This window comes from Mus musculus, chromosome 3, assembly GCF_000001635.26.
Source record: "Mus musculus strain C57BL/6J chromosome 3, GRCm38.p6 C57BL/6J".
NCBI lineage: Eukaryota > Metazoa > Chordata > Mammalia > Rodentia > Muridae > Mus > Mus musculus.
In genome coordinates, this window is record NC_000069.6 from 100,936,990 (window position 1) to 100,964,562 (window position 27,573).

The window sequence follows — 27,573 nt, forward strand, 5'->3', positions numbered from 1 at the left end:
GCCAAACAAAATTAAGTAAGTAAGTAAGTAAATAAATAAATAAATAAATAATGGGGGCTGGGGAAGCAGCCTAGTAATGGAGTGCTTGGTAGCATGCCAACTTCCGTGATTCAACCCCCAGGTCCACAGGACAAAATGAGTGGACCCAAACCTGTGATGCATACCAGAAGGCCACACACAGTACTGATTCATGTATTTTGTCTTGGGACTGAGATTTAAGAACACATTTGATAAAGTCCGTCCCAACAGACATTACTAGCACCTCACTTTGGTAGGAACACTTGTCCACCTCAGATACAATAAAGAAGCTTTGCTAGCTCGCCCTCAGAATAGGAAAAATGAAGGGAAGTCTTTTAAGGTATCAGGAGGGGTCTACCTTACAGGCATTTCTCAATGGGCCTTGAAAGTAGGTTAGATTCTCTATTCTCCAAATAAAGACTTAAATTTGAAAGTTAGGACTCTGTCAAACCGTGGACATTCGCAGATGGATACCACGGACCTGCCAGGTAAAGTAAGTTAAGCCATGTATATTTGTTATTAAGGTCTCAGCATAGTAGGTAGTATATATTAATTACTACACCATACAGATGAAAGGCTGCGATGTCCACGGGACCTGTGACTAACCCGCGGCAGGCAGCTAATGGCCAAGCCAGACTTGGACATGCTTGCTAAGAGCCATTCCATCTCAAGCCTCTCTATCAATCCTTTGATCTTCTAACTTCAAAAGGGTAGCCTACTGCCTTCATTTCCTTTTATCAGAGATCTTACTGTAGCTGTTAAGTTCTGAAAACAAGGTCTACCTTACAACTGAGGAGACCAATATGTGAATTTAAGGTAGGACTAGAATTAGAATTTAGAGTCCTAGAGTTGAGTCTTCCCACCTGTGCACCTGATCTTTACCTTTGTCAGCCTTGGGGGTCCCACTCGTACAAGGAGCCTTTCCTCACATAGACCACAGCGTCTCAGGCATACTGACTGGTGAACATAGGCCCCGTGCCTGTAGCCAACTCAAAGGGGAGTAGTGCTTCCCAGGAAAGTGCTTTGTTCTCCTCGCAGAAGTTAGCAGAGTCCTGGAAGCTGCTGTAGCTGGTTTCCTAATGAGGAAGTCTCACACAGCATACCAGGCAGCGTCCTGACACCCCAAGTCCACACGACTTAAAGGATGATCTCTCCACCACAGTTCAGGTGCCGTGGGTGAAGGCGATATACCCAAGACCAACTCTGATAAAATGGTTGATGGTCCAAATTAGGTTCAGTATCCCTGTTCTTTCTGCCTCCTCTCCATGATCCTTCTGGAGACAGTGGGAGACCACTGCACAGTGTTGTCCGGACATGAAAGGCACACATGAATGAACACATGACTTCCACATGAGGTCAAGGCAGCCAAGTCCCAGCATGGATGGAGAGGGCCTTATGATTTCCCACGCCATATGGTAAAAGATGGTCACTTCCTCAGGGATGCGACCTCTGACAGGCTGCCAGTGTTCCAGTGCATGGCCCTGTGTACAGTCAGCATTGTGTAGACACTGGGTTTAAAAAGAGTTCATTAAATTGGGATGGAAAAGCAATGGTGGAGGATATGATATGAAATTCTCAATCATTTTTAAAAGAAAGACGAGAATCCCTGATCTAGTGGTATTTACCCTTCCTAAGGCCACAACATCTTTTCAGTTTGTACCTCCAGCAGGTTCACAGAAATAGCAAGAAGAAGCATTGGGAGAGCTGCTCAGGGCATTCTGTCTCCGTACGTCACTCCTCTGCGTGGCCCAGCAGCTAGAACTCAGTAATGCAGACCTTACCCACAGCAGGTGCTCTCTGGTGCTCTGAGGGAAAGGAGGTGGGGTTTGGTGAACACACAGCATCACCTCTGTGCACGGCCGAAGGCGTTTATTAAGACCATACCAATGATAACACAATGTGGTACAATGGCAGAAACTAAGTGACACAACAGATTAAATGCCACTGGCAACTGAAATGGACATAAACATTAAATAAGACAAATACTATATGAAATACTGTGATATCAAATGATACAGTGATGAAACTGAGTGACACAGTCACACTGATGTTGATATATCCCTAAATGAAACCATGATGCACAGGCTAAATGAGAGATGCTAGATGATACCATGATTAATACTCAACTCAAGATATATGAAATATCTTGACCCTAAACCTGCCTAGATTCAGCCAGCCTCATAGGGATGGTTGGTTACAAAGAGGCTTACAAGACGCAGCCTGCCAGCAGGGAAACAGGACAGAGCCTACATAGGCAAGGTAATAAGACCAGGTCCGCCATCAGTCCCAAACATGGCAGCACAGGGCTTTGAGGCTGTTTGACAGACAGGGTCTTCCCATGTAATTAAGGCTGCTAAAGAACTCACTGTTACCCAGGCTAACCTTAGACTCGAGATCCTCTTGCCTTTGCCTACAAAGTGCCAGCATTCTAAGCATGTGTCACTATGCTTGTAATGGCTCCCTGAGCATCACACCCAGCACTTACACAGTTCTTCCAGACTCAGCTTCCAGGCCATCCAACGCCAAAGCTTCACTGGTTTTACTTTGTTTTTCTAAGACACGGTCTCATTCTGTAGCCCAGGCTGGCCTGAAATGTACTCTGTGGCATAAACTGGCCTCTAACTCACAATCCCCACTCAGCCTTTCAGGTGCTGGGAAGTATGGACTACATGGCTGCCTTCCAGAGCACTTTGTGGTTTGTTTTGAGAAAGAGTCTACAACAGGCCAAAGTGGACCTCTCCATCTTCTTGCTGGATTACAGGCATGCACTAACATGCCAGGCTTAATTCTGAAATAACCAATGGGTTTCTATGGCCCACATTACACAAGCTGACTGACTAACTGGTTTGTTAACCTGGTAACCCATCCTCAATTCCTAGCATAGGAACAAGCCTCACTTCGAGTAGGATGAAATCTAAGACTCCAGGATCATGGAAAGAGCATCACTCCAGCAGACGAAGCTAGATGCCAAAGAGGATCTTGAGGTCAGCCAGTGTGAGCTTGGTGACAGGTCCTTCGGATCCAGAAAGGACCTGTTTTGCCAAATCTTTCTTTTTTTCTTGGAGCTGTAAGATCTTCTCTTCCACTGTCCCCTCACAGACAAACCTAAGAGCAAATAATAACGAACATCAGAGCCCGCACGGCTCACGAAAGCGAGCCTTCCAACTCCACTCCACTTCGCTTTCACAGAAGACTGTCTGTTTCCCTGAGATAGTGGAGAGTAGGGAATCCACACAACTTTCACTGAATATGTCCATTTAAACTGCAGAAGGTATTTCTATCTAAAACAAATACAGAGGCCCAACCTTTACCCAGACACTTATCCTGACAAGGTCAGAAGGCCTTCTGACAGTGTCTGTGTGTATTTTAAGTGGAGCATTTAACTTCTTAGCTAATCCATAGCACAGCCAGGCTTTTCAAATTGAAGAAGTCACCCTGCTGTCACTCAAGTACCGACTAAGTCTGTATCTCTCTCTCTGTCTCTCTCTCTCTGTCTCTCTGTCTCTCTCTCTCTCTATATATATATATATATATACTATATACTATATATATATGCATATACTATACATATACATACACTATGCCCTATGGGAAGTGACTGAGCAAGAGTGTGTCCAGGGTCCAAAAGGCAGTCTGTGTAGAGCAGTCAAGGAAGGCTCCATCAGAGTTAATCCTTAATGTGAGGCATGTAGGATGACCAGGGCTTGCTAGACAGGATACAACAGGCACACCCCCCAGGAATGAGAACACGAACAAACTGGCCGAGCTTCAGAACGTGGTATGTTTAATTAAAGAGCCTGCTGTCCAGTCAAGTCTGCTGGTGGCAAAGTTCCGGAGCTGTGAGCCAGATCCTTAGTGGTTGTCCTGACATGCCAAAACCCTGAGAGTAAGTCTACAGGAGTGAGCTGCTGAAGACACTGAGAGTAAGTCTACAGGAGTGAGCTGCTGAAGGTGTGACATGTCCCAGCAGACAGATGACTCAGGAGAGCCTTCTACTTGCAATGCAGAGGACAGGAATCAGCAGAGCTGGAAAGGGAGCTGGCAGCAGGGATGGAAGGAAAGGATAGTTACAAGTTTAGAAAGCACAGCTAAGGCTTTGGCCTGGGCAGAGGGAGAAGAAGGAGTCCAGTTCCTGTCTGTATGCTAGATAAGCGGATGCTATTTCCCCAGATAGTGTACATGCACATACTGAGGCAGAGGAAGCAAAGACTTCAGCTTGGCTTTTTTATCCTGGAGGGTGTAATTACACTTGGCATATTCAGGTGCTCAGTAAACGTTCACTTAGGTATCTGAGCGCACAAACTAATGAAGATGGATGATGACCTGCACAGTTAGGCTTAGATGTTTAGCAGAGATCTGGATACCCAGGTTGACACTTAGGAGACAGTGGAACTAAAAATAGAGATTTGGGACCTCTGAGCAGAAAAGAGAGCTAAAGACGGGAAAACCAGTTATCACCGAACTTGATTACCTCCAACATGCCCAACATTCACACCCACCCACCCCCACACAGGAACTTTCTGGTAATTTCTTTGTAACTTTTCTTTATGACTGAGATTACACAAGGAAAGGGTGGGCAGGAAGGACGCCTTCCACAGCTGCCTCCTTGGTGAGCTGTGGCTCATCCCCGCACACAATTGATCTCTGGCCATGGCCAGCGAGGTTACATCAGACAGTTTGATTCCTGACTAGAGTTCCTTAGGTATGCCTGCATATCATTAGTGCTGATCACCAAGCCCTTCACAGTCGATGGAAATACTCTCCAGGAAAGTCTTTCACAAAGGGAGATGCTGAGAAGGGGCCTGGTGCCTTTGCTCACCTGTGTATGACAACATCCTTCTTCTGTCCTACTCGGTAAATCCGGTCACAAGCTTGGTCTTCAAGTGAGGGATTCCTGTTTGAGGAGATATATAACTCAGAAACACCAACAGCCTACTGCCAGGTCCAAATGACAGTCCTTTTTTGTATGCTTCTTTAGCTAAAAGTCGTCATTACATTCTCAAGGGGCTTAAGAAAACAATGTAAGGCTGGGCGTGGTGGCTCACGCCTTTAATCCCAGCACTCGGGAGGCAGAGGCAGGTGGATTTCTGAGTTCGAGGCCAGCCTGGTCTACAAAGTGAGCTCCAGGACAGCCAGGGCTATACAGAGAAACCCTGTCTCAAAAAAAAAAAAAAAAAAAAAAAAAAAAAGAAAAGAAAAGAAAAGAAAAAGAAAGAAAGAAAGAAAGAAAGAAAATGACGTAAGACAAAGGATACGCAACAGAAACCTAGGTGCCCTGCAGAGCCTGAGACCTTCCTGAAGTGTCAGCTCCATCTAGGAGGCACTGACTGTGGAGGGTGCCGAGCCGCAACCAGCAGCTACACAGTACTTATAACACCAGGCTTCGGAACCTACTTGGAAGCGTAAGAGCTGGTTAAGAGTCTCAAATATTTCTTTCAACTTTAGTGTTCAGTGAAGTCAGTTAAAGAGGTATAATTTGTTCTCTTCCTTATAAAGTCTCATTATCAACTCTAAATTAAGCTCATCTTACCTCTTTAGAATTGGAGTAATATTTCTCCATCTCAAGACTGGTGTGATTACTAGCATGCTTTTCTCACTTCTGTGTATATAAGGATCCTAAGTAAACCCACACGTTCTCCACAAAGGTAGCAAGTTGGCCTCTTTGCACCATTTGAGGCTGCGTGGAGCATTAGGCACATCACCCTAGAAAGAGGGCCTGGGACAAAGTATCGTGGTGCAGGCCTGACATCCCAGTTATCTATAGCGCTGCGGCAGGAGGATGGAAAGACCAGGCTTGCCTGCACAACTAGTGAAACCCTATCTCAAGGTAAACAGTAAGGAGGAAAGCTAGGTGTGCAATGCCCTGGGCTCAGCCCCAGAACTGCAGAGCAAGCAAAACAAAGGCTGTCTGCAACAGCAACCCCAGTTTGCATAGGCAGAACATTAGAGCCTGGCACTGTGAGCCTCCACCTAGCCATATGTGACTTCACCTGTCCAGTACCAGGAGGTGCACATACCAAGGCACTGACTGGCAGGTAGCACACACATCGTGAAGCCAAAGGCTAGATATAACAAGCATTTCTATCACAACTAGAAAAATCCTCTTCTTCCTTCTGGAGGAAGGTTTCTAATCTAAGGCTGTGACTTCCCTGAGTCCTCAAAAACTATGTCTGGAAAATGGTACTCCAGAGACATCAAACTTAGTAATGTAGCTTAGTCATGAGAAAAAAAATCAAACAAAACTACTCCTTGGTATTTTGTTTGCTTGTTTTGTTTTGTTTTGCTTTTTGAGACAGGGTTTCTCTGTGTAACCCTGGCTGTCCTGGAACTCACTCTGTACACCAGGCTGGCCTCGAACTCAGAAATCTGCCTGCCTCTGCCTCCTGAGTGCTGGGATTAGAGATAATCACCACCGCCATCTGGCTGCTTGTTTTTAAGGAGAAATAATGTTAATTTTTTTTTAAGTTAGTGAACAATAAAATCATGAAGTAGCCATGAAACGGTCCCTCAGCAGTACTGGACGTCAGCCAGCTTCACATGACACTCAGATGGGGCCATACAGAATGTCACCATGACTTTCTAAAAGTCAGACTGCTGCCCTCTGACCACTGCCCTCCCTGACGTTGGGACAGGAGCATCCTCAAGTTACCAGTGCATGTCCAGAAGGAAAAGGTGGTTTCCTCCAGTCAGGTTAAGTCCAACACCGCCAGCCAAGAGGGAGATCAGCATGACCTTGGAATGGAAACACGTCATTAAACTTCCACCCACTGCCCTTATAGTGCAGCTACTACAGTCTGGGTCTTCAGTTCCCCCAAAAGCCAAGCAGCAAAGACTTGGCCCCATCCTGGCACTAGATCAAAGGTGGTGGAGCCTTTATGGGGTCAGTATCATTGATCTTCACTTCCTTTGGCCTTGACTCTGTCTTTACCTCCTTACTGAGACGTGTGGCTGTTTCCCTCCACACACTCTGGCCATGATACCCGCCCAGAACAGAAGCCTAAATGGGAGACTACTGAAACCTCCAAAACAAGCCCAAAGCAGCCCTGTCTCTTTATGGGGGGTGTTTGGGGGGAGGGGGTATTTGTAGAAACAGAAAGAGAGCTAACCAGCATCTTTCCAGCTCTAGTTCAAAATGGTCAAAACACACAAGGAACACATTCCTTTCAAATTTCCCCATGGTATAATGTTTTGAACCACTAACCTGCCATTTTTCATACCTCACCTTTGAAAAAATTCTCCCGTCTCACATGAGAGTCAGCTGCCAAAGTATGTGAACACTGTAATTAAGATCCTTGGGGGGGGGGGGGGTGACCTTGCATTAAATTATAACTAGTCTTGAGACCATGTCCCCACAGCTACATTATCCTTCCTTCCATTCAGCTAGTACTTCTGAAATCCCTACTATGCTAGGGCCCTGTTCTCCTACATCTCCCATCAAAGCCACAGACACTGCAAGGCTTCCTGCTCTGCAAAGATTCTCCCACACCAGCCTGCCCTGCGGACTCATCAGCTTATTTACTTAGTAACAGTTAAGTTATTCTCTTTAGATCATTGGTGCACTTTGGCACAGATCTGCAATAAGTGTCTAAAAACTTACAAACACTGGAGGGATCAAGGCCGAATACTTTTTAAGTTAAGCTGCTACACCTTGCTGCTTTGTAACTAAGAAGAGTTCGTTCCTTGGTTGCACACTTGCTGCGCCCATACCTGAGGTCCCTGGGAGTGGTTAAATGCCTCCACCAGGTCCATTCTCTGTTTGGGGTTGACAGAGCCATCGATGGTGGCGTAAGTCAGTCGGTTCTTCTTGAGGTGCAGTGCTACTACCTGCAGCATGCTGGTCCACTGAGAGACAATGACACTAGAGAGGAGAGAACACAACTAAAAGGACTCAGCAGTCTCCCCCGTGGGCTGTAACCCACTAGCCTCAAGATTAGTTACAAATGTACATTAAGAAGACTTTGTCACCTGACCAGCAAGGCCATGCTGTGCTTTGGAGAGTGTCCCCCTGGGACCTGTGTGTAAAGGGTGTCATGGGGTGGCAGTGTGTGTGTATGTGTGTGTGTGGGGGGTGGGGGTGAATGGTATGAGGAGAGCCTGGAGGAGGCAGAGCTCTCAGGAGGCTGCAGCACTCACCTCTTCTTCCCTCTGCCTGCCTTGTTCGGATATGTACCCCTGCGAATGCGGATACCCCTCAGCCTAAGCCAATGGGAGCATCGAGTCATAACTGAAGCATCTGGAGCCATGGGCTAAAAGTCTGTTGCCTTTTTAAGAGCCTCCTTTCCCAGTATTGGCATGAAGCTAATACAGGCACATGATTTAAGGTCCTGGTGTAAGTTTATAGTCCATTTGTTTCTAAGCGTCACTCTCATTTGGTGCTACTTAGAAAAAAAAGACTGGCTAGGCTAAGTAATGATGTCTGCTGTCTTTTGCTTGGGGTCCTAGTGTTCATCCAGAAACCTGTGGTCCTGCAGAAAGGGGCAGTAGCTACTCATCTTGTGACCACCCGACGTGTGTCTTAACCAGAACTTCAACAATTTTATAAGGAACTATTTCATGTCTATAAACGTGTCTGTGTAATACAGTCATATCGGTGTGCATGTGTTAACACTATACATGTGACACACAGCAAAGGACAACTCAAGCCTGACTCTAAGCCCCAGGCAAGCAGCTCAGCAGCAGACCTGCCCTGCCCTGCTCCCCTCTCACCCTTCTGTTCTTCCGCTATTCAGATAACACCTTATTTAGATCCTCAGGGCCAGGGTAAGCCAGGGATCTCACTCAATACACATCACAGTATTTTAATTAGAAGTTAGGGAATTTATGCTATAAGCTGTGTGTGTTCTGTGGGGTATGACCCTTGCAGAAGTGGTGAGATGCTGCTCACCTCTTTTGGGACCCTGGGCCTTTTTGGATCGCCTCCAGTTCTGCCAGCAGAGAAGACACCTGGGAAAGGCCACATAACATTGCAGTTTAGGTCATTTGCTTTTTCTCTTCTCTCCCTGAGTGACAGAAGCACTTTCCAGGACAGCCTCTATGCTCTGGCCTGGCTTGACTACTCCCTCTCCTGCAGCTGGAAAGCTGTTTTTTAAATGTAAGCAGGCCGCCCTCCTCCTCTTATGACATCCTAATGAGGATAAAGCCTACGCGTCCAATCTTACCTGCTGTGTCCATGCTGCTCTGGCCTCTGCGCTGGTCATTCCTCACTATGCGCTCCTCAAAGGACATGTCAATCACGCTGAAATCTTGACCCGATAGGCCACATCTGGTCCCTCTACTTTAGTATCATTTTCCATGCCAGCTTAATGTCATGGTTTTGTTTTGTTTTTTTTTTTTTTTAATTTTGCTGTAGATTTTTATTTTCTTTTTAATACTTCTCCTTTGCCATTCTTACCTTTAGCCTCTCCCATGCACCCTCGACTCTTTCTTACACTAATGGCCTCTATTATTGTTATACTTATATAAATATATAAGTGTGGCCTACTTATATACTTTTAGTATGGCTTGTATATATATGATTCTAGAGCTAAGCACTTGGAAGTGGGAGAGGCTGCTCTGTCTCTCAGAAGCAGTCTTGGGCAGCCAGTACTTCTTTGCTAGGGCTAGGACCCCAGGAGACTCTCTTCCACCTTAGCATGTCTCTGTGGTACTGTCATTGTTCCGGTCTCATTTAGCCATGTTGCTGGGGTATGATGGGTGTTACTTTTGAAAGCCTCCCCAACTTCGTGTGGGCTACACCAGTGCCATGGTTCTGATCACACGCCACAACCATTGCTTAGTAGCCTTCCTTTGCTTTCGGGACACCAGATCCTCTGAGGAGCTGAACACATGCATGTCTGGATCCCTCCTGTGCTTCTGGCTGCCAGACCACTGCTGGAAGAGGCAAGGTTCTAGCCTGACAGTCACAGAAGAAAGCAAAAGAGCTTTGCTGGCTTTAAGCTGTTCCCTGTGTACACGAAGCCTAACACGGTTTGAGTCTACTCGTGGCCTTGTGTTAAGAACATTACCAGAGTATTAGGCAAGGCCACAGCAGCTAACTCTAACGATGCTAGAGTATATATAATCTGCTCGCATACAGGGCTCTGATTTTCCAGTTATTTATGGTAAATACCCAGGCTTAAGTTCTAAAATTTTAACCAAGAGCCAGCAAGGTGCCTCAGCAGGAAACTGTGCTTGCTGAATGCCTGCTGACTGGAGTTCAATCCCTGGACCCCACATGGCGCGAAAAGAGAATGAAGGCTTTGGGCTTCTCCTGACCAAGTGAGGCTTTAAGACTAAGGGGGATCTAAGATCTGACCTTCTAACTCTCCTCTCATAAGCTCTTCCCACGTGCATAATGTTCAACACAGGGAGAAAGGTAATATCTGTCATCAAGCACAGGTGACAAAAGTACCTTGGTGCTCCTTCGTGTGTCATCAAAAAGCTCCGCCTTGAAACATGTGCCATTAAGGCTAACCGTGGGTGATGGCTCTGAGACATCGACCTTGGACAAGGTCAGAGCACTGAGCTGTTCTTCCAGGGACAGGACAAGGCCTTCGCTCTCCAGTTCTGTGGGGTCCAGAGCCTTGGAAGAAAGAGAGGAGATGGGAACACAGGACAATGGAGGTGGCAAGCCTTCGTACCTGCTGATTTCCAACAGTCGAGAGTAAAATGACTTATCTCAGGCACTACAGAAAAGACCCTGTGTAAAGCTTGACGCAAGTTAAAAACCTGCTGACGGCCTACATGGTCATTCTGTTTTCAGAGTCTAAGCTTCTGAAGTGAGCACACAGTTAATTAGAATCCTAGACACACCTGCACCCAGTACAAAAGCACCTCCCAGTGTGTGCTTGGGTTTTCATACACCCCAGAGTACTGAACACCAGTAACTCCCAAAGCTTTATGACATTCTGAGATAACAAAACACTCACAAATGTTTCCCTTAACAAAATGTCAGTTGTGATCTAAAATAAACAAACAAAAAAAAAGTGTATCTTGTCATGGAACTCATGAGCATTAATAAACATTAATATAAAGTAAAGCAGAAGAAATGCGTTTCCTCTCCATCCCATAAAAGAGAGCTGCAGACCAGCCTTTTCCCTGACGCAGGATCCCGGCTACAGCCGACTGTGGAGATGACTACAGACGGGGCGTCTCTCACCGACTTCAGCAGAGAAAGATGGCAGCAGCACTGGCGAAGCCGCAGAAGCTGGGACAGGACATGGACGGTGCTGGGTCTTTGGGAGTCTGCCGCAGGGCAGCCCTGGGACACACTGGATCCAAACTCCTGAGCCACTGGAGGAGAGAAGACAAGAGAGGAGACAGTACAAGATTTAAAACAGGAGCTCTGGGGAAGAAGCGGACCTGAGTCCAGCTACTTAAACAGTTTGACCTGACACTCAATAACCTTGAAACAAACAAGCCAACCAACCTTTGTGGTGTGATGTGTGCCAAGGCGTGCATGTGAAGGTTAGAAGACAACCTGTAAAAAGTTGTCCTACACTCTGGGGCCTGGGGATTGAACCCGGGGCATCAGGCTTGGCACCAAGCCCCCTTATCAGCTGAGCCTTCCTGATAGCCCTAAAACATACTTTTATGAAGTCAAATGAAATGTGGTGGCACACGCCTTTAATCCCAGCACTTGGGAGGCAGAGGCAGGCGGATTTCTGAGTTCGAGGCCAGCCTGGTCTACAGAGTACTAAGTTCCAGGACAGCTAGAGCTATACAGAGAAACCCTGTCTCAAAAAAAAAAAAAAAAGAAAGGAAGGAAGGAAGGAAGGAAGGAGAGGAGAGGAGAGGAGAGGAGAGGAGAGGAGAGGAGAGGAGAGGAGAGGAGAGGAGAGGAGAGGAGAGGGAGAAGAAAGAAAGAAATACTGGGTTTCTCTGTAGGCATGCCTGTGTTTTAAATAATGTAGATTTAGAAAACAAAAAAAAGTCTTTACATTTTTCAGATCAGTGTGTATTTCTCTGGCTTAACAAGCTTTGATAAAATGTGGTCTCTCTGATACCCAGGGCCCATAATCTGTTTGTTATTTTAAGGGCTAGAAATCCCACTTTCCTTTCTCAGCTATTCATAGTTGAATATCCCCTGGCTTACCTCTACTGAATGGATTATCAGGGCTTCTTCCATGGTGGCTGCCTCTACCTTCTTGTCTCTTTAGATAGGACTGGAGAGCTGACCTGTCAGAATGCACACATTACAGCCACTAACGCCAGGCTCTTACCTTGGAGCGGGGCCTGGGCAGGATAGAGAATGTACTGGCTAAATGCTGCTCAGCTCACAGCCAACATGGGCCATAAGCAAAATAATAATAATTATTATTATTATTCACAAAACAAAACCCCTAAAAAACGCATAGTACGTCTAAAGTATAAAAAGACAAAAGGCACAATCCTCCTGGAAACAGATATCGGCCCATGGGAAGGAGTAAGAGAAGAATGACAAGAGTTCTAGACAAGGTGCTGACAGCAAACAGTGTGATCCCAAAGCTGGGATTTAAACTCCAGTGAGACGCTGCGTGGTAGGTCAAAGGCCAAAGAGAGTCATCATCCAATATATTATCCAATCCCCAAAGGGGCAGACAGATCCTATACTCTCTGATTGCTAGGTAAAGAAGACAATTAAAAGTGGGGTCAAAATTCTGCCTTCAGTGTGTAGGAGAGACAGAGATAGGACAAGAGGAAGGGAAAAAGAAATTAAAAAGAACTATAAAATTTGGGGGTTTTCGGGAAAATGAAGATGTAACACATTAGTATTCTATGTGAAACTTAAGGAAATATAAGCCTGGATTCTTCCCCAGCCAAGAAAGAAAAAACAAAGCATAGAGAAGGTGCTTCCTCCTGGTACTCACCTTGACCTTGCAAGAAAGATGTCATAAACGGCCCGCTCGTCCTCAGAAAGCTTTAACCGGTGCAGCTGGCATCTACGTGCAGGCAGTGCTACCTGGGGAATGGGAAAGGAGATGCTGTGAAGCTCTGTAAAGCACTGAGTACTTCAGAGCTAACACGCTGGCTCGCTGCACCAGTCTCTGCACTGCGGTCCCCTCTTCCCTGCAAATGACTGAGCTAGCACAGCACCAGGGACTGCTCTCAGGAGTCTCCCCAGAAGGAAATGAAGGCTCCTGACACTGAGTGGTCTACCTGAGGTCCAGATCACATTCCCTCCCAGGCCTCCCTGGGGATAGGCAGAAATCTGGTTACCAGAGGTTTACCAGTGGAATCCAGCTGGTCTTTTGTTCTCCTCAGCAAAAGGCTCTTGGTTAAAATGCTTAACCGTTCCCCTCCTTTCATTGAACCATTGTCAACCTGGCTCTTCCAAAGACTGAACTCATCAAATGGGGAGCAACGGAGAAACCTTTTGGAGGGCCAGGAAAGACAAAGCAGGAGAGGAGATTGGAGAGGATGGTATTAGGGTCCAAAGGAAGACACCAGATGAAAACAAATCAGATCTGCTGCCCCATGCTCCCATCCCATCTGAAAGTGAAAGCCACGCCAATGTCTGCTTGACAGGCCAAAAGCCCAAGTCAGTAAGGAAAATCACACTGTAAAGTTGTGCATTTTACAGGAACAATGGAAACAGCCCCAACAGGATGTATAATGAACAGCTAGAATTTATTACTAAAGCATCGATGTTAGCGAAGAAATTCCAAAGACTTTTATGGGCTCACTTTTAAAAAGTTAGCATTTAAAAGTTAGCATTCTTTTCTGTTTGCCTCAAATACATTGCAGTCCTGCTCTGGCCCATGTATTTTAAAGCAAGCAGCCTAAAACAGCCACAGGGCTGAAGAACAGTGACCTTGGTTTCCTTTAATTCAAGCTGCTCCATATGTCTGCATAAAATACTGTATCAAACCATTAATACTTTATCATGAATATTCATTCTTTGCCTCTAAAGCTGGCCACCTGCCACACAAGATAATCTGGACACATCAGAGCTCCATCCCAAGGCATGAAATAATGATGAAGGGTTACAAACAGGGACAAGGTCACATTAATGTGACCCCAAAGAGGTCACTCACTTCATCAGTGAATACATATCCAACAGGTTGTTCTGAATGGGGGTTCCAGTGACAGCCCACCGGGCCTGGGCTTGGAGCTTACACACAGCAATGGATGTCTGTACTCGAGGGTTTTTCACGTTATGAGCTTCATCCAAAATGATCCGAGCCCAGACTACCTGAAGCAAAGGTGCTGAGGTACCCTGGAAGGAACAAAGGATCATTTAATACCAGTCAGTGTGGGAACATGCACGTGTCCTCAAGAGGAGGGAACATAACCTGAGGGCCCACTCAGACCCTCTAATTTACTTAGACTCTTCCACTGAACTGTGGTTAGAAACCAAGCACAGAACTTCTCAAAAAGTTCAAATAAATGGTCACTCCAAACAGAATATACCCGAGTTTCCATTTATTCTCTCCACCCACATTCAGCAGCACCATTAATAATATTTAGTCAGGAATAAACTAGGTATAAGGTTGAAAATTCGCTTAGTCAGTAAAGTATTTATTCAATTTATTAAAACTTCCTATATGCCAATTTTTAGGTGTAAGATGCTAAGTCAAAAACAGAAAGGCCATCTCAGACCCTCCAGAAGCCCAAACTCTGGCAAGAGAGAAGAATGTCATGAGAGCATAAGGTCTATGCAGAAGTCACTCAATACAGGACAGTGGAGGCTTCCCCCAACCCAGCAGAGCCTCCACACCAGCTGACTGAACAGAGCTACAACCATGTGAGCACAAGGTGCCAGGAGGCACGCATCCAAACGCCTAGGAGAAAGCAGTTCAGAAAGGCTTCCTGAAACTGGTTAGGAAACACTCCTGAGAAAAGGGAGGTAGCTAAGCACACTACTCAGAGAAGCCCAGAGGGTGGCAGGTATGACGGCACACAAGATGCAGTGCCTCAGGGAGGGCGCAGATGGGGAGAGAGGAGAGAGAGGCCAGCACCACACGGCACCTGAGACATTACATAGGAATTTGGGTTTTTCTCTTAGAGCCATAGAAAAGCACTTAGCTTGGTTTGAGCTGGAATGATACTCTATAAATCACCCAGAATACAGAAATCCCTTCAAAATTGTACAAGAAAGCCTGTGAAACAGCTGACAAGATTCCTGACTCTGCCTACAAATGAAGAAGGTCATGGTTTAGCTTCTGACCCATTTGTAGCCCTATTATTTGCAAAGCTCTTTTCTGGGAGGTAGAAGAAAGGCAGGCAGTAACAGGTTGATACATAAAGACATAAAGAACAGAGCATTAGCATATACTCCATATAGTCTAACATAAAGAACAGCATATTAGTGTATACTCCATATAGTCTAAGATGAAAATAGCATGTGAGGCTCTTCGGCACTCAAGTGTGATTATTATTACCACAGTTATAATGTATGTTTCTTTACTTGTAAAAGTAGCTGAGCTCTGTGCCAAGTACGAATTTACCACTGGGTGCTTGTCCAGAATAGAAAGGAGCAGAGGGACTCAGTCCCACAGGTGGGCTGCCTGGAGCACTCTTCTCCGGGCAGGAAGACTATGTGTGGCCCTTCCTCTACCTCCCTGGCACCCCTAAGTCTCACCTCCACACTGAGGTTTGCTCCTGGGACCTCTCCCTCTTGCTTCGTTGTAGGAATCTCCTTGGCCAGAAGGCTGTAAGTAGTAATCACGATGTCATACGTAGAGAGTCTGCGTGGATACAAAAAGCGAACAGTAAACAATTCCTCCTGGGACCTGCCAGGGGCAGTGGCAGAGGCAGCTTCTTTATAAAAGGGCCTAGGGAGCTGGGGAGAAAAAATAGCTCAGGGGTAGGGTGTTTGCCAGGATGCTCAAGGCTCTCAGTTTATTTCCCAGGACTGCAAAAACAAAACAAAACAAAACTTAGAGACAAAAAAAAAAAAAAAAGATAGCAGAATTGACATCAACTAATTATGTACTTGGTACACACATGAGCTCCGTCTCTCTCTCTCTCTCTGTGTGTATGTGTGAAATATGAGGTGGACTTTTCTATCAGACTTCCTTATCTCTTACTAATGTGATCATTCTTCCTATATAGACTGTTCATTCCAGCAACCATCCAGTGAGCCAGAAAGGAAAATGTCTAGCTGTAGTCATAATAAGTTTGCTATGACCTGATCAGAATAGAAAGTAGGTCAGGGCTGGAAACTGATATTTAATGATTTGAAGTAGGTGATGCTCAGGTGTCCAAGAAAAAAGAACTCTTCAAAGCACTGTCAACCCCATGCCAATGGTACCTTCTTGCTATCACTTTACAATAGATTTATAAAAACCCATTAACTTAGTTTTGGGCAGAAAAATGTAGTACGCTTTCAGTTCATCTTTTCTACATTGTTTACACACAAAGGTTCTTATTAAGGAATGATTTTTTAAAAATTATTTATTCATTTATTTTACATGCATTAGTGTTTTATTTGCATGTGTCTGTGTAAGGATGTCAGATCTCCTGGAACTGGAGTTACAGTCAGTTGTGAGCTGCCATGTGGGTGCTGAGAATTGAACCTGGGTCCTCTGGAAGGTCCTTCAAGTTAACAGGCTGTAACTCAGTGTTAAGGTGTTTACCCAGAATGCTTAAGGTATTTGAGTCCTAGCACTAGAAATAAAAACAAAAAACACCCCAAAATCCAAAACCTAAAGATTGCCATCTGGGGTGATCTCGTCTCCCTCCCAAGCATCCCCTTCCAAGAATGTTTACTAAGTCTAACAATTCTGCATCTAAAACTCTTGCGTTTAACCTTACTGAACAGTCTATATGTGAAAAAACAGTCATAAGCATACTTACATCCACACAGCCCACAGCGGGTAATTGACAGAGCGCTACCAAGATATCGCATAAGACTAAGTGCTTCCTTTTACACTCAGGGAAATGGAAGATGAGTTCTAGCCTCAGGTCTTCAGTGCCCAAGAGAGACCCTGACATTTCCTCGTTCCCCAGGGCTTACCAGGGAATGTGGCTGCCACCTTAGGCAGCCCAGGCACTGCAAGCCCCTCCTACTGCAGCTTTCGCTAGGAAGAGTGACTGGCAATGGCAAAGTGAAACCACTAAACTCTGAGGTGTGTTTGAGCGCAACCTGCCTGACACTTAAGACTGAAAACTGTCCTCAGTCTCCACCCATATGACTAGCCCCAAAGAATCGGGCAAGCAGAAAGACAAACGGGCTCCCTGTGTGAGTTGCAGACACGTCCAGGCACTTCCCACTTACTTACACTTTTGCGTGCCGACTCCGGTTTGGCCCATGGTAGAGATAGATTCTGAGTCTGTTGCTGGTTACACGTTTCTCTACTTCGTTCTTCCAGTGATGGATCAGGGAAGCGGGGCAGACGATCAGTGTTCCACTGGAAGTAAAGACAGAGGAGTCTAGAGGAAGAAATCAATACCTAGTTACAGTCGCTGAACAGCCTTGAACATGATGACTTTACCCCTTCAATCAGTACTTTTAACTACTGGTTTAGTTCTACACAAAGCAAACAGAATAGAAAACGGAAGAGACAGTCTTTTAAACCAAACAATTATTTATTTTAGAATGACAGGGAGGGAAGTGGGCAGTGTGTGACCCAGTCTAAAAAGGAATGCTCTTTCACGTGGCTAGAGGTGGAAGCAGGCCCTTTCCTAAGGACTCCTGAGATGATTCGCTACCAGGAATTATTGTTTTGTGTTTTTCTATATAAAAATGTAACAAATTACATTAAAATATAAATACAAATTGCTATGCATTAAATGAGTAGAAAGAACTTCTCCTAAGAGAAGCAAATGTGATTATTTTAAAAGATTTTTTTTAATTATGTATACAATGTTCTGCCTGCATGTATGCCTGTACACCAGAAGAGGGCACCAGATCTCATTACAGATGGCTGTGAGCCATCTTGTAGTTCTTGGGAATTGAACTCAGGACCTCTGGATGAGCAGTCCATGCTCTTAACCTCTGAGCTGTCTCTCCAGCCCTGCAAATGTGATTTGTAACCATCTATTGGCACACAGTATTTACCAATGTTTCTCATCTTGTGTGTGTGTGTGTGTGTTACTCCATGCAGGGTGAGGGGCCCAGCTGCAACAGTGTGTACCACAGGCCCTGAGAGAGAGCGCTACATGCTTCTGGCCATATAAACAAAGCAGGACTGTGTTCATGTTCATGGTAATTTACACGGTATTTACTGATAACATGTATCAACATAAAATATGCATAAAGCTATATTTTTAAAACAAGTTAAGAAACAAATAGAATATGCACCTTTAAAAAGGTACCTTAAGTTGGATATACCTGGGAGTTTATCCCCAGCACCAACAGAAAACACTAATTACTATGCTTGGACTATCTGTTCTAGGACCTCACCTATCTCCAAAAAACTTTTTTGAATCCCAGATCAAGCTAAATTTAAATAAAACGGAGAAGTCATTTATAACTGCACACCCAGCATCAGAAATAACACAGGAGGGATGGTGGCGAATGAGGACAGACCGCCATGAAGGTGTCAGGCACACTTCGGGGTACCAGGCAGGGCGCTGCTTGCCCACCCTGAAGTGCCGCACAGAGCCACTGTACTGAATGAGCATCTTTGCATCCAACCACGCGGTGGCCAGGCCTCATTTCCAGTACCTCGTGTCACGGGTGAAGAAGTCAGTCTTCCAGGGAGACAGTGTACTGCAGGCAGTGTCTGAGAAGTAGCACTGCACGTGAAGACCTTTGGCATCTGGCCGTGCTAGGACCCCCACTCTGGCACACACAACATGCACTGGGAGCAAGGGAACCTAACAATCACTGGCGGGGTCACACCATGTTCACACATATGTGAAACCATGTTCCGTGCCCACGAGCACTCCTTCCAGATCATGAAGGTAAAAGAGGGTGTAGCCAGCTGGGCATCAAGCAGTTTCATGGCTTCAAGTTACCATAGCCCCACCAAGTGCTTCCATGACAGCAAAAGCCTTGCTGCACTACCAAGAGGCCCAACAACTTCTAAATCCAGAGACCCACTGAATAAAACTCCAGAGTCAAAAAAAAAAAAAAAAAAAAAAAAAAAAGAAAGAAAGAAAGAAAGAAAGAAAGAAAGGAAGGAAGAAAGAAAGAACAAACACAGGAAAGTAACCAATACTGGTTTTATAACAGATTAATTAGATGTGACCAAAGCTATCATTTGTTAGCTTGAAAACCTCCCTCTGCTGGCTCAAATAAGGTTGGGAATGGCAGAAGGGCTTATACCTACCATTCTTGGAAAGCCACGTCACAGGCTCGCTTCTCTCCTTTTCCTTGCTTTTCTGCTGATTCTTCTTGGTTAGGATGAGTGCAATCATTGTCAGAGTCTTTCCTAAGCCCATATCATCCGCTAAAAATAAGAAGAAACAAAGGCTCAACATGACTTTAAGAGAAGACTCCTGGCAGAAATTGGCCTACTCCCTATCCTATGGGTCTCTGTGTAAAAAGTGGCCTCCTGCCATTTGTATGGAGATCGAGGTCAGATACCATACAATAAATAGCTAGATCTTACTCTTACCTCAGTTTCCCTGCTACAGTGGATTTATCTAACAGTGGATTGACTTTCAGTTTCATGACGGTGCCTGCTTTTTTTGTTATTCCCCAAAACAAAAATGTCTAGCTAACATATCCTATCACCTACTCTACTCTGCCACAGTTCAGCAGTCTATCATGCACTTCCTTTACCTATCAAAGGCCATAACTGAACACTTCATTTTATATATACATATACATATATATATATATTACGCACACACACATTTGTGTGTGCGTGCATATGTGTGCACATGCACAAAAGTATCACATGCTAAGGCACATGTGTGGAGTCAGTTCTCTCCTTCTACTTTTTACATGAATTCCAAAGATCAAACTTGGGTCACCAGGCTTTTACAAGTGTTTGCTTACTGAGCCATGTCACTAGCTGTGGCAGACACTTCTTGCATTACACTGTCCCTGTGCCAGCCACTGAGATGACCTAACGTACTCTTCATACCAAATGCGACACTTGGATTATCTCACCAGCCTCTATAGTCTTTCAGCATCCTCACTGTGACCCGGCAGTAGAGCGGTTCACTCTGCCTCTGACACAGTGTGTGCATCAACATGGACAGCCTGTGTGTGAGTCAACGTCTGAGCGCCCTGCCCAACATCAGGCCATGGCTACCCATGGAACTAACATGTAAGGCGAGCTCTCACATTTCCAAACTGCCTACACCATTTGTATAAATGACGTAGTTCTGTGCCAACACAGCCTTCCCTTCTGGAGGATGGAATCTTGCTGTCTACCAGGATGAAACTGCCTATGTTACATGCTCCTAGAAAACTCCCTGGGCACTAAGTTTCCAAAATGCTTCTGTGGCTGGAAACATCCTCCAACTTACTGCTAGGATGGTTTAAGTGTGACCCATGAGACTTCATTAGGAGAAGGCTCCAGAAGACTGCTCCCAGGATTCTGTCCTGTGAGCCTTCTGCTGATTTTGATCTGTGTACATCATGGCTGTGGGATGGACTAAATATTGTGGGTCCTATTACAAGTCTCTGAACTCTGGGCAGACGGAAGCCTTAGCTTCCTCGAACGCTCAGAGCAAAGTCATGATCAGTTTGCAATTGTGGCCATGGCCTGTGCTTCTGGAAAGGCTGGTCCCCAGGTTCATATTCCACAGCTAGAAGCTGTGGGGAGACCGTGGGGACCAGCATGGAACAAACTCTTTCCTTAGTCAGAGGCAGCTACTAATGTTGGTTGCCAACACCTCCTTTGGTACACTATGTGTTTTTAACCAAGCTCTTAACATTTCTACACTTTAGTTTTCCATCTGAAAAATGCATATATCTTCCTCTTAGCACTGGGACAACATCAAGTCCCACACTACAGCACAGTTAACATAGTGGCTAAGCATTACCAAACTTACCCAGGATCCCTCCTTGTGGCTTCTGACTTTCCCTCCACAGTAACCAGGCTAATGCCTGCTTCTGGTGCAGTAGCAAGGGGACCTGACAAAATAAGTCAAATGCCAGAATGAATCCTAACGAGAGGCTATGCTGGACCCCAGCTTCATTCTCCTCTTTTGTACAGGTGAGCCCTTTATGTTCTAGCTGTGGCCATGAGCTGCTGGTTTCACCTGTCCACTCTGGTGAAGACTTCCCTATGGCTAACACTCAGCATCTCTATTAGGATGCTCCTGTCCATGTCTCCACTAAAAGGTCACTTTTGTCTTCACATTTTACTGCCTGCAACCAAGCTTGAGAAGGTCACTTGACTTTTACTAGCCGTCCTGTTCCTTTTCATGATCCTTATATTTGACTCTCCTTCCTACTCAACAGCCCAGTCTGGACTGATAGTCACAAGCTGCAACAGCTCTTCAACTACTGACTTCCTCCCAGTTCTTTTGTGCCCTAGTTTATGCTGTGCTCTGGGAGAGAACAAACCTTCACAACATTCATAAACCTTTATAGAGTTATCACTAGTGCACAGGAAATATTGAACCATTCAAATCTAAGTTCATTTGCCAATGTCAGGGTCCACTGCAAGGGACTCTCCCTATTCTCAGTAGCACTACCTACTCCTCCCAGTGAGGGAGTGGTGACACTCACCCATCCATCACTCATTACTACCAACCTGACCCCTCACTCCTGCTTCTCATTGTCCTGTGTTGTTATTATCTTCTCTGCCCTCTAAATATTTGCATTTTTTAAGGTATAAAACTACTTACTGGCCATTATTTTGAGTTTGTACTTTATATACATGGCCTGCAAAGCCCTCTTATTTTTTTGTTTGTTAGTTTTTTGGTTTTTTTTGTTTGTTTTTGAGACAGGGTTTCTCTGTGCAGCCCTCGCTGTCCTGAAACTCACTCTGAGACCAGGCTGGCCTCAAACGCATAGATTCACCTACTGGCTGTTGAGTGCTAAGATTAAAGATGTGTGCCACCACTGCTTGGCAAGACCGTGCTTTTTATCTTTGTCTTATGATGACATTTGTTTTACTTATTTCCACCGCAGTAGCTCATTACACATAAGAACTGGTTTGGATCCTATAGCATATAGCAACTGAAAACACAGATCCTTGGCTGTTATAGAACTGTATAGCCTATGACTTGAAAAAGAAAGGTTCATTACTATTTTTACTGTTCAACAAAAAAGAAGGAACCACTCAGAAGCCACTGAGGCATCTCTCTGCAGGAGGTGTCACAGTGCTCTCCGGGGTGCTGGATTCTCATTGTAGCTCCTGGCTCACCTTCAAGCCAGCTGGGTCTTCTGCTACTGCTGTTTCACCCGGACAAGACTTCAGTGACCGATGCAGCTCATCTATGGCTTCACTCGTGATTTTCCACACATTATAAAGATGATGTTGGTTCATATGGCCTGAGGACAGATAAGTGTTCCCCAAAGATGTCACAAGTGCTGTGTCCTGAGGGCTGGGGATGCAGTGCTGTCACTGTAGTACCTGACTCACATAAATGGGTCTGATCCCCAATGCCATACAAATTAGAATACAGGAGGCCCTGTCTCTCAAATAAAAACAGCAAGACAAGTACTGTATTCTGGATAGAGCCTCAAAAACGTAATTATCTGCTAAATGATGAATCTGTACTGAGTGAAAACTCCTACCTCAAGGCTCTCCTGGTCTCACAAGCTTTTCTACTCCCATTCTGATTCCTTAACCACACAAACAACTGTTATTTAGAACAAAACAACCTATAATATTTTTCTAGAGCTGGAGACCATATGTGAGGCCTTGAATACGTCGGGCAAGCACCGCCACCGAGTCCACCTCCAGCCAGGCCCTCGGTGGGTTGATCACTTATTTTTCAGTTCTGAAAAGCAGTGGCCACAAAGGTCATCCCGGGCAGTGATCCTGGAAGCAAAGGCCTCCGAATCCAAAAGAGAAGAGCCAGGCACGAGGTCATCTGTGAGGGCAGGAAGCTGATCCCTGAGATGCAGGTCACAGTGGACTATGTCATACTGTACTGCTGGCCCTCTCATCCCACACAGGCAAGACACACAAGCGGTTCCCAAGTCTAGGGAGAAAGCATTTCTAGGACAAGGTTTCTAGGCAATGGGCAACTTGAAGTTCTGAAACCCTTAACACTGTCTTAGGAGAACTCTTTCCAAGACCTGTCACATGTTCTTTTTTGGTTGGTTTTTTTTGAGACAGGGTTTCTCTGTGTAGCCCTGGTCATCCTAGAACTCACTTTGTAGACCAGGCTGGCCTTGAACTCAGAAATCCACCTGCCTCTACCTCTCGAGTGCTGGGATTAAAGGAGTGTGCCACGACGCCCGGCCTGTCACATGTTCTTTCACATCAATAAGCTGCTGTAGTTTAATGTCTCCCTAGGTGACTTCATCACTATTAAGTAATGAAATAATGTTGTAACATAAGCTTTGGTCCCAAAAAGCTTCCTGAGCAGCCAAGATGGCTACCTATATGACCAAATGTTTTCTCAATGACTTTTAGAGAGGCCTAAATTCAAATACCACCCACCCCATCTATTAGACACTCCCTGTCAAGGCTGCCTTTCAATTTTTTACACCTGTAGCAGTTATCACTGGGAGAAAACTGCCACTGCTTTCCTTGTTGCTGCCAGCCCCCTTTCACCTCCAATCTCCTGCCTGCAAACCCAGTCATCAGACAGCACCCCCGAGGCTCTATCTCGGCGCTGGGCGTGGGGGGTCACTCCTTTACCTAATGCTTGGAGGCCAACCTGGTCCATACAGCAAGTTCCCGGCCAGCCTTCTGAAACAGGTGAGACCCTCTTTCAAAAAACAAATAAAACCAAGAAAACCTTAAAACAAAACAAAACAAAACAAAACAAAACAACCAAGACTCTCCTAGGGACCTGCAAAGTTGTCTGGAAGTTAGCAACAGAAATCTAGCTAACTAGGGAGTTACTACTTTTTATGTGTCTGAAGGCACGGGTCACCACTTAGGTCATTCTTCTCTGCCTCTAGGCATGCCTGACCCATCCCCCCATCTTTCATACAGGGAAATAAAAATGTTACCTGCTAGCTACCTGCCTCATAGTAATAAGTTGGTTTTCATACGCAATACTGTCTGTGTATCCTATGTATCGACTTCTGGGTTGGTGGGTGGGCTTATGGTGGCATAAGGCAGTAACCAGCCCCTAGCTTCATAGTCTGAAAACAACTATTCAAAGCTCTACAGAGAATCAGATATCTAACACACGTGCAACTTTCAATCCAAGAATAAACGGCTTCCCCTTCGAGTGGCTGCAAATATCTGCTGGGCAGCACATAACTTATCAGCTTGCCACAGCAGGGCTAAGTCCTTTGAACCTTACCTCCTGAGCACTGGCTGGCTCCCTCAGGAGTTTCCTGGCGGCCTGCCTTTAGTCCTAGAGAGCTTGCAGGCTGGATGAGGGGCCTGGGAAGGGGCTGGGGAGGTACCAAGTGGAGAGGGGCAGCAGCAGCTTTGGTGATGTTGCTCTGCTCTGGTTCCTGAGCGCTGCACTTCTCTTTAGTTCCTGTTCAACACACAAGGGAAAACAGACTGAAGGGAGACAAGCAAGTGAAGACCCTAAGCAAATGCAGCCCGTGGAGGCTCCCAGAGAAGCCTGAGCTTCAGCTGTTCTCAGAGCACAGCGTGCAGGAGCGCTGTGACAAACACCAGCACATATCACTAGGAGAACGCCTGGAAGCCAACAATAAGGCAGAAAAAATGAACTCAACCTTTCTCGGAATGTGTCTGACACGTTCACAAACACTGAGTTCTAGGGCAAACCCCATCATACCTTGTTCTGGGGAGAGAGCCAGAGCACTGAGTGCGTCCTCCAAAGCCTGGATTTGCTTAAGCAACTTCTCACCCTTATCAGGGAGAGCCTGGATGTTCACTGCAGCCAGGGTACCCTAAAAAACAGATCCTGTCAAACACAACTGGCCTCTCAAGTTATTAAAGGACAGCTTCAAACTTTTAAATTTGGCTTACTATGACAAAACTCAAAATGATCTTCTAATTATGAATGTAAAAACCAGGATTAAAAAGCAAAATAAGATCCGAGCTAGCACACTAAGCCTACGTCTACACAGGAAAGGCAGGTATTAAGCAGTCCCCTAGAAAGCCCTCTCAGGAATGTACTCAACTCTGCGAGCAGCTCCCAGCTGCCCACAGGAACACCCTGACCCTAGGGCAGTGGTTCTCATCCTTCCTAATGCTTCAACCCTTTAGCACAGTTCTTCATAATGTGGTGACTCCCAACCATAACATTATTTCACTGCTACTTTATAACTATAATTTTACTACTGCTATGAATCATAATACAAATGTCTGTTTTCTGACAGTCATAGGCAATCCCTGTGAAAGGGTCAATTGACTCCCAACAAGGTTCCAACTCACAGGCTGAAAACCACTGCCTTAGAGACAAAGCACAAGTCAAGACTGGCCTGCTGTTTTGGTTTGTTTTCATTATGTGTATCTGTATGCACAGAAACTGTGGATAAGTATGTAAATGTGAGTGAAGGTGCCGAGGCGAAGAGAGGCTGTCAGAACCCTGGAGCTGAGGTTACAGGGGGTTTGAAGCCAGCTGGCATGGGTGTTGGACCCGAACTGGGGTCTTCTGCCAGGGCAGTATACACTGCAGACTCACCTTCTTTTGTTTCAGCTGTGTTGTTAGGTTTGCACGCTGGGCTGCTGGGTCAGAGGAATCTCCCTTCTTGGAAACACCTGAAGCAGCAGGCATCTGTCTCTGCACACTCTGGTCAGAATGCTGAAGGCTCCCCTTCTTCTGTGAGTCCACAGTCGAGTCAAAGAGAAGTGGGGACCCCGGCCTACTGGAAACACCATCATCTTCGCTGTCCTCACTGCTGGAGGTGGCATGGTGGGCCATTCCCGAGCAAAGCTCAGGTGCTGCTGGTGCTTCAGGAACAGGCCTCCAAGTCTTGGATGGTCCCTGGAGAGGCCCCTGAGCGAGCCCCCTCTGGGTGACCTGTGCACTAGGGGCCTCCCCGTTCTTGAGGGGCTCCCTGCTGACGTGTCCCTCTTTCTGGACCTTGCTTTCTGGGTTCTGACCAGGAACACTTGGCACCAAAAGCTGGGTTTCCTTTTCTCTCAGAGTCTCTGGCTTGTTCGGGACCCCTCGACTCTCACTCTCTGACATGTGAGGACCCTTGGGTATTCCTTGAAGCACCTCTCCATGGCCTTGCTTGGAAGCCATTCCTTCAGCTTTCTTAGTTTTGGGCTGGAACTTTGATTTCTCTTGTTCTTCCCTGTCACCTCCAGACTGTCTAGTTGCCACCAGGTCAGATGAGGGGTCCTTCTCCATCCTGCTGTTAGATTTGGGCTTCTGTTCTTTCCTTTGATCCAAGAGCTGCTCATTGTTTTCTCTCAGCTTCTTATCAGCTGTCTTTCTCTCACCTTCTTCGACAAACTGTTTTCGTTCGAGTGTTTTTTGATTCTTGTTAAGCACCCTAAATGGGTTTCTCGGCTGGCTGGGAGAGTGAAGCTGTGACTCAGATGGCTGCTGAGGCTTACTGGTTACAGAGAGTTCTTTAGGGTTAGGATCCTATAGATAATGAAAATAGACATTATAATATAAAATAGGGCTGCCTTGTATCTAAAATGTCCTTTTGGAGGAAAGGGAAACACAGTAAGTACAGTCCGTGCCTAGTATGGCTTCTGCATTTAAAAAGGAAAAATGCCAAATTCACAAGGAATCCACAGCCACAATGTGGATTTCTCTATTTACGAGTGTTGCCTGTTCCCCAGATCAAGTCCCCATGTACTACACAAGAATAGGGCCTCTTTTATAGTCTATATATATATATATATATATATATATATATAGTCTTTTATAGTCTAGGAACCGAGGCATTACATTTAGCTTATATCAAAATCAAGTCAATACTGATCTAAAAAAAGATGAGGCTGTTAGTCTTTCTTCCCTAAGTAGGAGGATACTGGCTGCTTTTATGACACTGGAAGACATTTGTGTAAAACAGAAGGTAAGTAATCAAACTTTGACCACAGCAGTGGCTCTTTGAATGAGCAGCCACAAAACCCTTCAGGGCGCTTAGCGGCAGTGTGACGGACAGCAGCAATCTTACAGACTGGGGTGCTTTCTGTGGGCGGAAGACACATGGGCAATGCCTACCTGCCGCCATGGGACGTTTCCACACCACTGCTTCCCCTCCGCCTTGGTTCTAGCACATCGGAAGAACAGCCTAATGGAGTATGAAACAGGTAATTAAGGTACAAATGTTAAAGAGCTTCATCTTTTACGGGTTTTTATTGATTTTGTGTACGCATGAGCATCTTGCCTGCATTTATACATGTAGTGCCTGAAGGGGCCAGAAGATGGCACTGGATTCCCTGGAATTCGATTCAGGCCTGCAATTTTGTTGTGCACTGCATGATATTATGGGTAATGGGAACAGAATCCCAAGGCTTATTCAAGAGCACCAAGTGCTCTTAACCACTAAGCATCAATCTAAACTCGTAATGAGAGAAAGAGAGAGAGAGAGAGAGAGAGAGAAGGAGGGGGCAGGCCTCACCACAGCCCTAGCTGGTCACCCCTGGTTTTTACGTGGTGCTGAAGATCTGAATTCAGGTCTTCATGCTTGCACAGCTAGCAGCGTATCTAAGCCATCACTCCAGCCCC

The 27,573-nt window shown here is 45.6% G+C and overlaps 1 protein-coding gene across 3 annotated transcripts in view; it reads right to left on the reverse strand.

The window, feature by feature from the left end:
* Positions 1-1,870: 1,870 nt before the first annotated feature.
* Positions 1,871-27,573, reverse strand: part of Ttf2 (transcription termination factor, RNA polymerase II) — a 30,841-nt gene continuing 5,138 nt past the window's right edge. The window contains exons 4-24 of one of the 3 annotated variants that reach the window (XM_006502149.2): positions 27,067-27,136; positions 25,937-26,478; positions 25,564-25,876; positions 24,712-24,826; positions 24,262-24,444; positions 22,197-22,324; positions 20,875-20,956; positions 19,197-19,316; positions 17,202-17,352; positions 15,560-15,665; positions 14,013-14,194; positions 13,195-13,348; positions 12,846-12,937; positions 12,092-12,174; positions 11,156-11,289; positions 10,409-10,579; positions 8,903-8,961; positions 7,726-7,876; positions 6,668-6,750; positions 4,838-4,912; positions 1,871-3,123 (exon numbers count right to left, since the gene is read on the reverse strand). In XM_006502149.2, the coding sequence (XP_006502212.1) occupies positions 2,979-3,123; positions 4,838-4,912; positions 6,668-6,750; positions 7,726-7,876; positions 8,903-8,961; positions 10,409-10,579; positions 11,156-11,289; positions 12,092-12,174; positions 12,846-12,937; positions 13,195-13,348; positions 14,013-14,194; positions 15,560-15,665; positions 17,202-17,352; positions 19,197-19,316; positions 20,875-20,956; positions 22,197-22,324; positions 24,262-24,444; positions 24,712-24,826; positions 25,564-25,876; positions 25,937-26,478; positions 27,067-27,136 (3,139 nt within the window). In that variant the 3' untranslated portion in view covers positions 1,871-2,978. Of the gene's footprint in view, positions 3,124-4,837; positions 4,913-6,667; positions 6,751-7,725; positions 7,877-8,902; positions 8,962-10,408; positions 10,580-11,155; positions 11,290-12,091; positions 12,175-12,845; positions 12,938-13,194; positions 13,349-14,012; positions 14,195-15,559; positions 15,666-17,201; positions 17,353-19,196; positions 19,317-20,874; positions 20,957-22,196; positions 22,325-24,261; positions 24,445-24,711; positions 24,827-25,563; positions 26,479-27,066; positions 27,137-27,573 lie in introns of those variants that run through there. The other 2 variants (NM_001013026.2, XR_375588.2) reach the window with 2 other exon arrangements.